This window comes from Hypanus sabinus, chromosome 15 (assembly GCF_030144855.1).
Source record: "Hypanus sabinus isolate sHypSab1 chromosome 15, sHypSab1.hap1, whole genome shotgun sequence".
NCBI classification, from domain to species: domain Eukaryota; kingdom Metazoa; phylum Chordata; class Chondrichthyes; order Myliobatiformes; family Dasyatidae; genus Hypanus; species Hypanus sabinus.
In genome coordinates, this window is record NC_082720.1 from 69,718,194 (window position 1) to 69,733,713 (window position 15,520).

Consider the following 15,520-nt stretch of genomic DNA (forward strand, 5'->3'; position numbering starts at 1 on the left):
ATATTCTGGGATGAAAGGGTGGGGACCATTCATAGACACATATCCCTATACCATTGCTTATCAGACAGGATGACCAGCACTCCTACATTACTGCTCAACATCATATAATGGTTGGAACTGGCCATGTGATTTCTTTGTATCTGTATGGTTATTGCAGCTAGCTTCCTAGACAAATTTTGCAGTGTATTTGGTTTAAGACTCAAGCCTGTGGACGTTTTGGCAGATATCCCACCAGGATGTTCTATTAGAACAAACACAACTCTCCCACTTCCCCTCAACACCAGCCTTAAAAATAGAATCACAATGGGAGAAGGCAATCCTCATTCCAAATCAAAAAGAAATGTTTCTATAAACAGGTCCACATTTATTTATATTTTCTTGTAGTTTTCTTTATTAATGGTAGGGTCTCTTTAGTACCAGTTCAGAGAATGTTAACACTTTTTCTCTCTCTGCAGATGTTGCCTGACCTGGTGAATGTTTCCTGCGTTTTCTGTTTTTGGTTAAGCTCTGGGAACAAATGATCAAGGTACATTTGTTTTCAAGGTACATTTTAGTTAAAAGGAAGAGAATTTGGGGAAAAGGCTATGAAAGATTCACTCAGCAATGGATAAAAAACTGAATCAGTATTTCATCACCTTCACTGCCTGACAGTGAACAAATAGAACATATATATTGTAAAATCTGCCTAATCCAACCATTATATGACGTGGAGCAGTAATGTAGGAGTGCTGGTCATAACTGGAATGGAAACCAGATGAGTTCTGATATTGGCTGAATTCTATTCAGTGAAGGTAAAAATTGCACCCAGTATTTTGGAGGCAAATAATTATATTTCTAAACATCAGCAGTCCTCTGGATGTAATTTACCAAAGAGATACCTGTAATGTAGCAGGTGGCTTGTCTGTTGGATTCTGTAATATCCGCATCTGTCATACTGAGGACAACAACCACTTCTCCAGGTTCGCTGTCTTCACTGAGTGAGCCCCTGTAGATCCTCTTCGTGAATTGCGGGGGGTTGTCATTTTCATCACTGATCTCAACCTCTACGATGGCCGTCGAGGACAGCTGCACTCTTCCTCCGTGATCGAACGCCACGACGGCAAACTTGTACCTGCTCTTTGCTTCACCGTCCAATTCCTTCAGGGTGGTCAGCCATCCACTCACACCATCAATAGCAAAAACATCCGTGACATCATCAAATTCACCGGAGAGGCTATAGGTCACATGTCCATTGGTCCCTGTATCCTGGTCATTGGCCGTCACTTGTATCACTGTGGTTCCTGCTGGCATGTTTTCTGGGATGAAAGCTTTGTACGGATTTGCCTCAAAAATGGGTTGATTATCATTAACATCCTTCACCTGGATATTGATAGACACAGAGGAAGCAACCTCAATATCGCCATGAAAACACTGAGCAATTACATCAATCTGGTACCACTTGGTTTTCTCGTGATCAATGTTTTTGCCAACTTTCAAAGTTCCAGTGTTCTTATCAAGGGTAAACACCTCGTCCCTGTTACTTTCATCAGTGTTTCCCTTCACCAGGCTATATATAACTGGTTGGTCAGACTCTGCCTTGATTAGACCAATTTCTGATCCAGTTGGGAGGTCTTCTGAGGCCGAGAAGGAGTACAGCGGTTCTGAGAATCGCGGGATTGACAGCTCAGGTGGGATAACTTTGACAGTGACAGGAACACAGGAATCCTGCTGTGGGGAACCCCCATCCTGTGCCTTCACATAGTAGGTAAAGGAGTTGTTCTCTAGTCCCACCAAGCTCTCCTTGATGGTGATAAATCCTGTGAGAGGATTGATTTCCAGTATCTCCTCGATCTTGTCATCTCTGGATGCAACGGAGTAGGTGACATCGGCATTCATGCCTTCATCAGCATCGATGGCCACGATCTGGATTACAGGGGCTCCCTTAAGGGTGGTGGCAGGGACGTGAACTTTGTATTCAGCAGCTTGGAACTGGGGAGCGTTATCATTTTCATCCGTCAATATAATATTGACCGTACAGAAGTCCACCTTGCCACCGCCATCTTTTGCCATCACTTTAATGGCGATGAGCTTTTCTGTTGAGTTCTCACGATCCAGCTTCTGTGAGGTTAAGATATGACCATTGTTATCTATGCTGAATTTCTCTTTTGCTAACTTATTTATGATTGTGTAATCGATACTGCCGTACGAGCCGGAGTCTGAATCTTCAGCGAGGAGTTGAATCACATGTGTCCCCACTTTTGCATTTTCAGCAAGTTCAACCTCGTAGATATTTTGATCAAAGATGGGCTTGTATTTATTTGTCTTGGTAGTTTTAATTTGGACTGGTATAGATCGCCTGTAAACCCGATCAGAAACAGACACGTTCAAGTGGTAATTGTCTTCCAATATTTTCTTGCATGAATTTGACACAGAAATGATTCCCGATTTTGTCCCGATTGTAAAATGCCGCTGTTCATTCCCATCTGAGATGATATACTCCAGGTTGTTGATGTCCATGCTGTCCGAATCTCTTGCTTGAACCCGGATAACAAAATGGCCACAAGTAGCCACTTCACTTATTGTTGTCTCATATTGGTTCTGCTGAAATATGGGTGGATTATCATTAAAGTCCAAAATATTTACATTTAGAAGAACCTCACTGCTTAATGGAGGAATACCATTGTCTATAGCCCTGATTGTAAGCGTATAATGCTGAACTTGTTCATAGTCAAGTACACGAGCAGTTGTTACAAGTCCATTGGAGGTGTCAATATTGAAGTATTCTGAACCATTGATAATGGTTGCAAACTGGTAGCTAATAACTTTATTTCTTCCAGAATCAGCATCAGTTGCACTCACTCTCACCACCGAAGTGCCAATGGCCGAGGCCTCTGATAATGTCGCACTGTAGACCACTTCCACAAACACAGGGGGGTTGTCATTGACATCTTCGACCTCAATCTCAATGACGGCCTCTGTATATGATCCGGTCACTGAGTCGGTGGCTCTCACCGTGAACGTGTGCTTCGTCTGCCTTTCATAATCCAAGAAATCTATCACGCTCAGCACTCCAGCCTTGAACTCGATAGCGAATAGGTGCAATGCGCTCTCTGTGACGATGTTGTAGATCAGTCGGAACCCCGAAGGGCTGTAGGCATGCACATGAAAAACTGGGGTGTAGGGAGAAATATTTTCGGGTACACTGACCCTGTAGTAGGCTTTCTCAAACACGGGGCTGATTTTATCTCTTACAGTAACAGCTACTTCGGTCTGGGCATAACGTGGTGGATCCCCTCTATCCTGAGCTCTGATGGTTAATATGTACTTATCTGCTGCTTCAGAGTCAAGGTGCTCGCTGAGTGAAATATCTCCAAGATACGGATCAATCCAGAAATACCTGTGGTGATCCAGAAGGCTGTAGTGGACAACTGCATTGTCTCCAGTGTCTTTATCATTAGCAGAGACTTGGATTATAACATCACCCGGCTCTGCGTCATCTTGGACTGTAGTTAGATAAGGTAAGTGAATAAATTCGGGAGCGTTATCATTCACGTCCTCCACAAGGACTTTAACCAAAGTGTGGGCAACCCTGGGAGGATCGCGCATATCACGGGCCTCAACAACAAACTCATATTCTTCTTTTTCCTCACGATCACATTCCATCCCGGTCGTTTGAAAAGCACCTGATGTGTAGATGATTCGAAACTTCTCATCTGGATTTAATATGTAATAAAAGATGGGTTCATTCAATTGATTGCCCAAGGCTTTCACAACCCCCAAGGTCTCAGCCAGCGTAGTGTTTTCTAACACTGAGAATGAATATAAACTCTGAGCAAAGGTGAGGCCACTTTCCTTTATGTTGGATATTTTTATTTTTACCACAGAAGTGCTTTTATGTGTACCATCAGACGCTCTAACTATCAATTCAGAATGGTCCTTGAGACTGCCCATGTTCTTGACTGAAATTAATCCAGTTACTGAATCAATGGTGAATGCATCCTCAATATTCCCTTCCACGATACTGTACACAATCGTTGAGAAGCTGTCAGAATCTGCATCAGTGGCTTTAACAGTGAGAATAGCAGTTCCGTTGTGAGCAGGGGTCAGTAAAGTGGACTCATACAGCTCTTTCTCAAACTTCGGCGGGCAGTCATTAATATCCGTTACTGTTACAGTGATACTCGCTACTTCTTTTGCGAACAGGCTGGGATGCCCACGATCGTGCACCTGCACGGTAAGATGAAAGACAGAGTTCAGTTCATGGTCAATGACAGTGGCCGTGCTGAGTGTACCCATATCAGGATCAATAGAGAAGTATTTCAGCATATCGGGTTCCATGATCTGATACACCACCATACCATTGATATCTTTGTCTCGATCACTGACTTGGATAATGAGAGGTGCATTTCTGTCATCCAGCACAAGACTGTTTATTGGAGAATTCTCAACAATTTTACCTATGTACTGAGACCGAATAAAGGCAGGAGCATTGTCATTTTCATCTAAAATGTCGATTAATACCAGGGAGCTGCTGTATAGACCTGCCATATTGGTGGCCCAAACCCTTAGTTTATAAACTGAAATATTTTCAAAGTCCAGCTTCTTCTGAACTGATATTACACCCGTAAATGAGTTGATGTGAAATGTGCCATCTAGGTTTCCATCCTTAATTTCGTAAGTAACGGCTGACTGACTGGCTGCAGATACCATAACAACAGATGATCCGATCTCTGTCGCTTCACTGATTTCTGCAAAGTACTCCTTTATCAGGAATTTTGGAGGTGAGTTATCAGAAACAGTGATTGTGATATCGACATCAACAAGGGTACTGAGTTGAGGATAGCCTTGATCCTTGGCTTTCACTGTCAAACTGTAGAATCCTTTGACTGCTTGGTCTAGCTTCTTAGCCACGGTTATCTTGCCTGAAGCTGGGTCAATATCAAACATGTTGCCACTGTTGCCTGTAAAATATTTAGAAGGAATGTCATTCTTTCTCATGAATGGTAAACACCAATTTCATGAAGGATCTCACCCAACCAGCTTACGGACTGTTTGTCCCACTCCCATCAGGGAAGAGGCTACGCAGTATCCAAACCAGAGCCACCAGATGCAGAAAACAGTTACCTCTACCAAGCCATCACCTGCACCCATTAAAACCTGCACCATGCCCTATACACTCATCTCCACAGCCCCTCAAGGCCCTTCATCCCAGCCCCCTCCAAACACACTTACACTCCACACCTCATACTGACACTGACAGCCACTGTCCTACTGTGTTTTCATTGTTCCTGACACTACCTAGCAGAGTTCCTCTTGCCACTTGTCACTTTATCATTTCCTGTCAGTAATCTAATGTAGATACTTCCGCCCAGGTGTCACTTTTGGTACATACAATCGGCCTCAAATATATAAGCTAATCTTATGTATATATGGCCACACTCAAGCATTTCCTTGTGTGTGTATATAGATATAGGATTGTTTTTACAGTCCTGTGCAAACATTTCAGGCACAAGGAAGATTGGTGGAGGCGCAGGTATTGTTGAGGAGACAGGAAATCTGCAGGAGGACTTAGACAGATTCGGAGAACGGGCAAGAAAATGGCCAATGAAATCAATGTTGGAAAATGCTCCGTCATGCACTTTGGTCGAAGAAATAAATGCGCAGATTAATTTCTAAATGGGAAGAAACTACAAAATTCTGAGATGCAAAGGGACTTGAGAGTCCTTGTGCGGAACACCCAAAAGATTAACTTGCAGGTTGAGTCGGTGGTGAGGAAGGCAAACGCAATGTTAGCATTCATTTCAAGAGGTCTAAAATACAAGAGCAGGGATGTGATGTTGAAGCTTTATAAGGCCTCATCTGTATTGTGAACAATTCTGGGCTCCTCGTTTAAGAAAAAAATGTGTTGGCATTGGAAAGGGTTCAGAGGAGGTTCACAAAGATAATTCTGGGAATTAAAGGGTGATCATACAAGGAGCCGTTGATGGCTCTGGGCTTGTACTCATTGGAACTTAGAAGGAAGGGGAGGGGGGTCATTAAAACCTTTCAAATGTTGACAACCCAAGACAGAGTAGTTGTGGAAATGATGTTTCCCATGGTTGGGGGGTCTAGGACAAGAGGGCACAGCATGAAGATAGCAGAGCTTCCATTTAAAACAGAGATGTGGTGAAATGTCTTTAGCCAAATGATGTCGAATTTGTGGAACTTGTTACCACATGCAGCTGTGGAGGCCAGGTAGCTGGGTGCATTTAAGGCAGAGATTGATAGGTTCTTGATTGGCTGCAGCATCAAAGGTTATGTGGAGCAGGCTGGGGAGTGGGGCTGAGGAGGGGGAAAAAGGAGCCGCCATGATTGAATGGTGGAGCAGACTCAATGGGCCAAATGATCTACTTCTGCTCCTGTGTCCATCTACGATGCCCAAGACTTTTGCACAGCACTGTAGTAATGTTATATATTGCACTGTAATAATCTTATGTATTGCACTGTGTTTCTGCCACAAAAATAAACAAATTTCATGAGATAAACCTGATTCTGATATGGGTCTCTATTGTGGTCTAGGGGCAGGGAGATAAAAATCACTGTTGGGAAAAGGGAAAGAGAGGGAAGGGAGTGGGAAACACCAGAGAAACATTCTGTAATGATTACTAAACCAATTGTTTGGATCAACTGACCTCATCTGGTGACTTAGGGCTGGGTGTGCCTGCACCTGCACCATCCTCTCCCCGACACTCCTTCTCTGCCACCTCTTCGTCACCCCTCCCATGGCTCTTCACTCTCACCATTCCCAACATCTGTTGCTCCTACCAATTTTACAAATTTGCTTTGTTTCTGTTGACAAATACAGCGCTTTACAAAAGTCTCTAGCACCCTAGCTATTGAACGTTGTGAAATTCATTCTTTTGTGGCAGCTGTACAATGCAACACATAAACTGCTATAAATTGCAATGAGAAATATACATTAAAAATTTAAATTGTGTAAGTAACAATTGTCTCACTTCTCAGCAGAGTGACATTAAGGAATCCGAGAAGCCCTAACTTTAGAGCTATGAGGACTAGAATATAAAAGCAAGGATGTCATTTTGAATCTTTAAAAAGCACTGGTGAAGTCTCACTTGGAGTATTTTGAGTAGTTTTGGGCCGCTTATCTTAGAAAGGATGTGCTGACACTGGCAAGGGTTCAAAGGAGATTCACAAAAACGATTCGAGGATTGAACAGCTTTTCATATGAAGACCTATATTCCCTAGAATTCAGAAGAATGAGGGGTGACCTCATTGAAACCTATCGAATGGTGAGAGGCCTTTATAGATTAGATGTGAAGAGGATGCTTCCTATGGTGGGAGAGATCAAGACCAGAGGACACAGCCTCAGAATAGAGGGACATAGTTTTAGATCGGAAATGGGGAGGAATTTCTTTAGCCAGAGAGTGGTGAATCTGTGGAATTCATTGCCATTGGCAGCTGTGGAGGCCAATTCTTTATGTATTGATTAAGGCAGAGGTTGATGGATTCTTGATTGGTCAGGGCATGAAGGGACATGAGTGGGAGGGTGGGGGGGAAGGCAAGAGATTGGGTCTGAGAGGACAAAATGGATCAGCCATGATGAAATGGTGGAGCAGATTCAATGGGCCAAATGGCCAAATTCTGCATCTATATCTTATGGTCTAAAAGTTGTGAGACCTCTAGCTAGATTCAGAGAACTGAAGAAAGAACATTAGGAACTGGGGAGAGTTTTGCTTTTGGTCACTAGTTAGAAGCACATAAATATCAGCTACCAGATGTATTCACCTGCACATGTTAACCCCCATTAGAGTCAGTGGCACAGAATGAGTGAAAGTTAACATAACCCTGGCCACTATCCTCCCATGCACAGAAAATGACCAGAAAAGAAATTCCTCCCATCCCTATAATATTGGAAAGCAGAAGACAGCATCATGGATTTGAACAGCAAGTTTTGGAATGATGTTCTAAATTTCTATATTATACAGGATCAAAATATGGCATGGTAGATCCTGGGTTCCCTGGTGCGATAAGATGGACTCTTGACCTCACAAACTACCTTGTTATGATTATTCACCTCAGTGTTTACCTGCACTGCTATTTCTCTGCAACTTTATTCTGCATTGTTACTGTTTTACCTCAACGTCCTGTGTAATGATCTGATCTCTATGATCAGTATGCAAGACAGGCTTCTCAGTGTATGGGCACGGGCTACATCTTTTCACATGTGACAATAATAAATTAATTCTCATTTCAGAGTAAACTCCTGAAATTATAGAACAGTTTATTGCTGTGATAAAGGAAATATAAAACTTTCAGGGTTAAAGCTTAAAGATATGCTAATCCATATGCAGTTATCCATGTTTTAACAATTGCATGAAATGAGTATCTAAGATATCGAATCATAGAGAAGTTAACACACAAAACAGGCCCTTTGGTCCACTCAGTCCATGCCGAAACACTTAAGTTGCCTAGTCCCATTGACACAGCCCTCAATACCCCTGCCATCCAAACTTCTCTTAAGTGTTGAAATCGAGCTTGCATGCTCACCTGCAGTTTGTTCCCCTCTAAGTGAAAAAGATTCTCCTCATGTTCCCCTTAAACTTTTTAGCTTTCACCTTGAGCCATGTCTTTAAGATATCTTTTGTTAACATTGTTACCTGATTGAATGGAGTATGTGACTTCTGCATTCATTCCTGTGTCCTTGTCCAAGGCAGTCACTTGCAGAACTTCAGATCCAAGTGGTGCACTTTCTATGATACTGCCTTTGTAAGCAGGGCTGGTAAACCTGGGTGGGTGGTCATTGGAATCCACCACATTAATATTGACTCGTACAAAGTTCCGTTTAACTGGAACTTCCTGGTCTCGCACCTGTCAAACACATGCACAAGCAATGGTAACAGAAATATTTTAATTTAATTGACAATACGGATTTCAAAAACTACACCTTTATATAGTTCGGAGTAAAACAAAACAGATTACCCTGTTCTTCAGGCATCCGGGAGCTGTTAAATCACACCATAATCACCATATGCCCCATACAAAGTTGACCTGGGATAAGATCCAAGACTACTGAACAGTGTCTCTGATATTAATGTTTTAGAAACAGCTGCTTCCACTCTACCATCAGGTTTCTCAATGGTCCACGAATGCTTCTTCACTCTTTTGGTCTTTTTACACCATTCATATTTAATTTTATGTGTTTATGATAGGAACTTAGTAATTTTTTAATGTATAGCAATGTACTGCTACTGCAGAACAACAGATTTGAAGGTGTGTGTCAGTGATAATAAACCTGATTCTGATTCGCTTTTCAGTCTCAGTATGAACAGCTGCAACTAGTAAATTTCATTAAGATGCAGAGGGAGGCATGTAGTTTGGCCCATTAGGTCTCTGCAAGCTCTCTGAGAACAATTCCATGAGTTTCTCTTATTTCCTTACAGTCCTGCAACTTGCTCTTTCTTTCCTATGTTGATCCAACTTCCTTTTGAGGGATTTGGTGAGTCGCTGAGCTCCCTCCATTGGTGCCTGCGGTCTCATATGTTTCCCTTCTGATTCTCTCACCACCAAGGGGTAACTTACAGCAGCCACTTAACCAACCCATTTACCTTTGGTATGTGGGTAGAAAGCAGGACTCCAGAAGAAATGCACACAGTCACAGGATGAAAGTGCAGACTCCATGTGGACAGTGCTAGAGGTCGGAATCAAGCCTAGTACAATGAATATGATGGGCTGAATGGCCTAATTCTGCTCCTATGTATTGTGGTGTTGTGGAGGCAGCAACACGAACTGCTGTATCACTTGTCCAGTGACGTTTCTGCGGCAGACTGTAAACTCATTTTATGCTATGCTTCTTCTGCAAATTCTCTTATCATTGTCATTGATACAGGATCAAAAACTATATCTACCTAAATCTCTCTAATTTGCAAAGTTGGCAGTTCCACATACTGATCTGATGTTAGTTGTAACAAGAGCAGTAAATGCCAGAAGCACTCGGCAGTTCCAGCAGCAACCAAGTGTTTCCACCATTCTCTGTCTTTGCCTCAGATTTGCAACATCTGCAGCTTCTTCACTCTCCTGATGAAGGCTGTCCTCAGTGTGAATATGAGACCTTGTGTCTTTAAGAATTGTACAGGTGGTCACTCCTACCAGACGTTGACATGAGCCTCCTTCACCTGAGGCAGTGACTTGCTTGCCTTAAGCCCCACTTAGCAATTTTACCCTCCATTATTCATTCCACTTGGTCAACAATCTCTGGGTAATGGATTGAAGCTCCCCAACCATTGTACATTCTGTGCCCCTGCTTCTGAGTTTACAATGTGTTAGAACATTAATTCACTCATGGTAGGAAATAAAATCAAGATTCAAGTTTACTTATCACATGTACATTGAAATATGCAGTGAAATTCTTTTGCATTAATAACCTACACACCCAAGGGTGTGTTGGGGGCAGTCTACAAATGTTGCCACACATTCCAGTGCCAAAATAGCATGTCCACAGAGTATGACAGAACAATCAAAAAGCAAAAGTAAAATTGAGCCCCATTCCTTCCTCCCACTCACACATGCATACACAGTCCTTTAACCCCAAGAAAGGCCTTCAACTCCAGCCTCCAGCAGATAGTCCCAGGTCTGTGTTGCTTGTCTTCCAACACTCTTAATTCCTCCAACGATCCTTTTCCTAAACCCTAACCTAACACCCAAGTCCCCTCTGTGTCCCAAAAACTATCCTTGCAAACCAAAGAAACAATTTAAATAATTAAAATAACTAAATGTGAGCTGTGCCTCAACTCAGCACCATCCAGGTCAACAATAAATAAACATCTTAATAGATTGTACTTGATGCATTAAACAAATTCATAAAGTTATCATGTCTGATATCAGAGACTGCAATTAATCTCACTCAGATACTGTGCAAGAGTACGAGGCACATACTGTGTATATATATGAGAGGTGATTGGTAAGTTTGTGGCCTAAGGTAGGAGCCAATTTTAGAAAATCTGGCATGTTTATTTTTCAACATAGTCCCCACCTACATTTACACACCTAGTCCAGTGGGCGTGGAGCACACGGATCTTGGACCTCCAGAAAGTGTCCACAGATGGGTGATTGATAAGTTCGTGGCCTTCAGTAGAAGATGAGTCATACAGCTCTCGTTACTTGCACATGCAGATCAACTCTTTGAGTGATTATGCAGAAAGTTTGAAGTTAATAACTCATCAGGGATGTATGATAAGTTCATGGCCTAAGGTAGAAGGAGATGAGTTATTAACTTCAAACTTTCTACATAATCACTCAAAGAGTTGACCTGCAGGTGCATGTAACTCATCTCCTTCTACCCTAGGGCACGAACATATCAATCACCCCTCGTAGTTAAGGTGACTAAGACTTTTGCACTGTACTGTATATTGATTAAAATTGAAAGGAGTTTGAGAAACAAAGAGTACTTTGCTTTGCACTAGCTCAGCAGTATTAAAATAAATAAATTTGTGCCTAACACTTTTGCACAGTACTGAAAGTCACTATTTAAGAGTGATTTACAGATCACATTCTTCTGAAAATGAAACACATCCAATTTTATGATATTGGCAAAATATCCAGGAACTCTTCTGGACAGCTGCCATTTTGTCCATCAAGCCTTTACTTACGGAGTCATTTGCTGGGAGTCGACTCACTGTCTTTCTGGCAGAACAGTATTGACACAGATCCAATGCTACTTAGTTTACCTCAGTTTGAAATGGTTCAATTATTTTCTGGTTTAATTATTGGAATTATTTCAAGGATGCTACAACTCATGTTCTCAATATTATTTATTATATATTTAATGATTACTTTTTTTTGTATTTGCAGGTGTGTCTTCTTTTGCACATTGGATGCTTGTGGTCTATGTGTGTACATGTTTTCATTGATTCTATTGTATGTGTTTATTCTACTGTAAATTTGCCCACAGGAAAATAAATCTCATGGTGGTATATGGTGACATGTACAGTGCTGTGCAAAGTCTTAGGCACATAGATATATCTAGCTAGGGTGTCTAAGATTTTTACACATTAATGTATTTGTTAACACAGAAGCGAGTTTGTAAGTCTGGTGGGAGGAAAGAATGGTGAGGGTGGAGGGGTGTGGGACAGGTGGCAGAGGAGGAGTACCAGGGGCAGGTGGCAGCATGTGTGCAGGCACACCTAGTCCTGAGACACCTGGCAAGAACATATGATTCCAAACAATTTGTTTATTAATCATTACAGCATCACTTTCTATTGCTTCCTGCTCCCTTCTCTCATCCTTCCAATTTTCCAACCATGATTCTCTTCTCTCTACCCCCTTCCCACTCTTGGTCCTCAATAGAGGCCCATATCAGAATCAGGTTTATCATCACTCACATATATCATTAAATTTGTTTTTGTAACACACAGTTCAAAAGTCTTAGGCACCCTAGCTATATATGCAGTATGTGCTTAAGATTATCACACATTTCTGTACGTACTTTGATAATAAATTTACTTTGAACTTTAAACATAGTTGAAGCAATATTTTATGAATGATTTAACTTTTCTTTTTAAAAAGTCTATAGTAATATCACTTGCTTAGACTTTTAAACTATGGACTGAATTGTGTTTCTGTCTATGTCAGTAACATGGGCACATGGTAAGTTTTAATTTGCTTATTTCCAATTAATTATTCTCTGACTTCTGTTTAATACGCTAAGTGACAAAACCAAAACACAATTAATTTGGCCCTCAAGTGATTTAGTATTTATTATCTTTAAGGTAACAAGCAATCACTAGCTGGTCAAGGAACATATGAGAGGGGAAAGGAGATGTCAATATTTGCAGTCGTAACCCTGCATTCAGGACTGAATTGTTTTCAAATGCATCTGGGATCTCTCCCTCTCTGACTTGGTGATTTGTAGCCAATAGTTCTTTGGGATATTTGTCCACTGTGTGAACTGGCCTCCTAATCTTACTTGAAAACTATTGCTCCATCATCGGCAGTTGTAGTTTCGCTAATACAGTCCCAAACACTGGAACTCCTTCCTTAAACTCTGCTGATTTTCTTTCTCCCCATTTAAGCTGCTGTTTGAAACCATCACCTTTGGCAAAGCATTTGATCATCAGCTGTAATGACATCCTCTATTTATATCTGACCCACATTTTAGACTATAAGACCCTAAGATATCAGAGCAAAACTAGACAATCAAGTCTGCTGTGCCATTTCATCATGGCTGATCCAATTTTTCTCTCAGCCCAATCTCCTGCTTTCTCCCTGTATCCCTCCATGCCCTGGCCAATCAAGAACCTATCAACCTCTGCCTTAAATATGCATAAAGACTTGGCCTCCACAGCTGCCTGTGGCAAAGAATTCCACGGATTCTCAACAGTCTAGCTAAGAAATTCCTCCTCATCTCTGTTCTAAAAGGACGCCCCACTGTTCTGAGGCTGTGTCCTCTTGTCTTAACGGTGACTCTCCCACCGTTGGAAACATTCTCCTTATATGGCTGGGTCAAGTTTTACAAAACAACATAGAATAGTGCAGCAAATATAATCCCTTTGTCCCATGAAGTTGTGCCAGATTATTAACCCTTTGCTCCCACATAGTGCTCCATTTTTCTTTCACCCATCTGCCGATCTTAAATGTTCTGAATGTATATGTATCTCTACCAACATCTTCGGCAGCATGTTTTCACACATTTCACACATCTTCCACACACTATGCAGAAACACAACTCTGACATCCCCACATATGCTTTCCCCCCAAGCAGCTTAAAATTATTTTGTTTTCTTGCAGATGCTGCTCAGCTTACTGAGTTCCAGTATCTTACTCATCGCTTTTGATTCCAGTATCTGCCGTTTCTTGTGTGTCCACATTGTCTGAAGCCTATTTTATCCCTGCCACATGCAGCCCAATACTTTCCAATACAGCCTGAGTTTACACCGGACAGTGTAACCTCAATTAATTAACTCCCACATAAAGTGACGTTGAAGGTTTCAATCAAGGATCCTGGATTTATCTATACAGATTGTTACTTCACAAAAAAAAATGAGGTGAGCTGGGAATACGAAATGTGACAGTGGAGTAATATGCATTTACTGCTCTAAATTAGTTTGTGGGAAGATAGCAGAAAGAGTAAGTGTTAACTCCGTTTCTCTCTCTCTGCAGGTGCTGGCTGACATGCTGAGAACACCCAGCAATTTCTGCTTTTATCTGAGGTTGTTTAAAGGAGTTACATTTACCTCACTATAGTAGAACTAATAAGGGCATATTTTCTGCCAAAAAGAATTTCTAAAGATCTTCTTCACGCTCATGAAACTTTGATGAAAGTGCCATTTATGGATACAAGTACGCTTGCATCAAGTTTTTGATTAATAACACATCTATAATGCCTGTTTGGCATTTCATTATCATAATGCCATAATGAAAGTGCAAGTGCTTTCAGTTGCTGAACACCAGCCATATAGATGGAGAAGCAAATGCCATCTTATTTTCCTTTGAAGCTTTGCTACCTTTCTGCAGAGAATAGATAATGGGAAACAGCAACTTAGCATCACATCTAATTAACTCAAATCCCAATGCAAGCTATCATCCTCCCTACGCTGTTACAGTAGCATGCCTTCATGCTGACCAATATTTGGAGAAAGCATAGACAACAAGAAGGACACAGGATGAAGCTTGAGTGGTGGACTTCAATTTTCACTACCAAGGACCATTGATGTTTGAGCTGGCCGAGAGTTGCTACACCAGAAAAGGGAACAGTTGTCATGACACTATGTTGCCTACAATGAAGTATCTATCGATCTACGTCTCAGTGTTTTCTTACAAAGTTGCCTGCCAATCACCTGCTGAACATTTCTAAAAGGCTAAACTTTGTTCATCACTGAAGAGTATGATGGGAGAACAAAATAAAAGACTGCAGAGGCTGAAAATCAGGGATAAAAACATCAAACTGAAAATGTTTAGAATTACTCAGCATGTCAGAGAGCATCTGTGGAGATAGAAACAGGTTTGACAGTTTACGTCACCATTCAAAAATACTGTGGCTGACAAGCTAACCCAAGACTCCATTTTTTTTTGCATGGGTGTAAAGATTCAACCCCCATGTTTTATGAAAGCTCACTTATTAACTGGCCAACCGACATTAGAACAGGTCATCTGATTATAACCACATTATTCTTCAAGCTGTGAAATGGTTTACGATGTCCTAAAGCCATGATAAGTGCTGTATTAATGCTTGGTCAGCCCTTCTTATTAAAAACTACTAACTGAAGATAGTTGGTCAGATGTATTCCCCACCTATTGTAATATAGTTTCCATTTTCAATTGTGCTGAAGGAAAAGGTGTATAATGGAAATTCCTCTTACACTAGGAACTAAAGTCAAATTTCTCCTTTTCAATTGCTTTGTTAATAAATCTCATCTTGTGGCATTAATCTGCCCAGTTTCTGAACAACTACATTTTAAAAAATGATATTGAATTCTTTAAAATGTTTTTGCTTCATCTGAAATTTGACATTCCATTTATAAAATATATATTGTTGGTTAATTAGAAC

The 15,520-nt window shown here is 41.2% G+C and overlaps 1 protein-coding gene across 1 annotated transcript in view; it reads right to left on the reverse strand.

The window, feature by feature from the left end:
- fat2 (FAT atypical cadherin 2) overlaps positions 1-15,520 on the reverse strand; it is a 102,587-nt gene that overhangs the window by 41,906 nt on the left and 45,161 nt on the right. Inside the window, exons 8-9 of the mRNA XM_059990504.1 lie at positions 8,637-8,847; positions 879-4,940 (exon numbers count right to left, since the gene is read on the reverse strand). Of these exons, the coding sequence (XP_059846487.1) occupies positions 879-4,940; positions 8,637-8,847 (4,273 nt within the window). The remainder of the gene's footprint in view (positions 1-878; positions 4,941-8,636; positions 8,848-15,520) is intronic.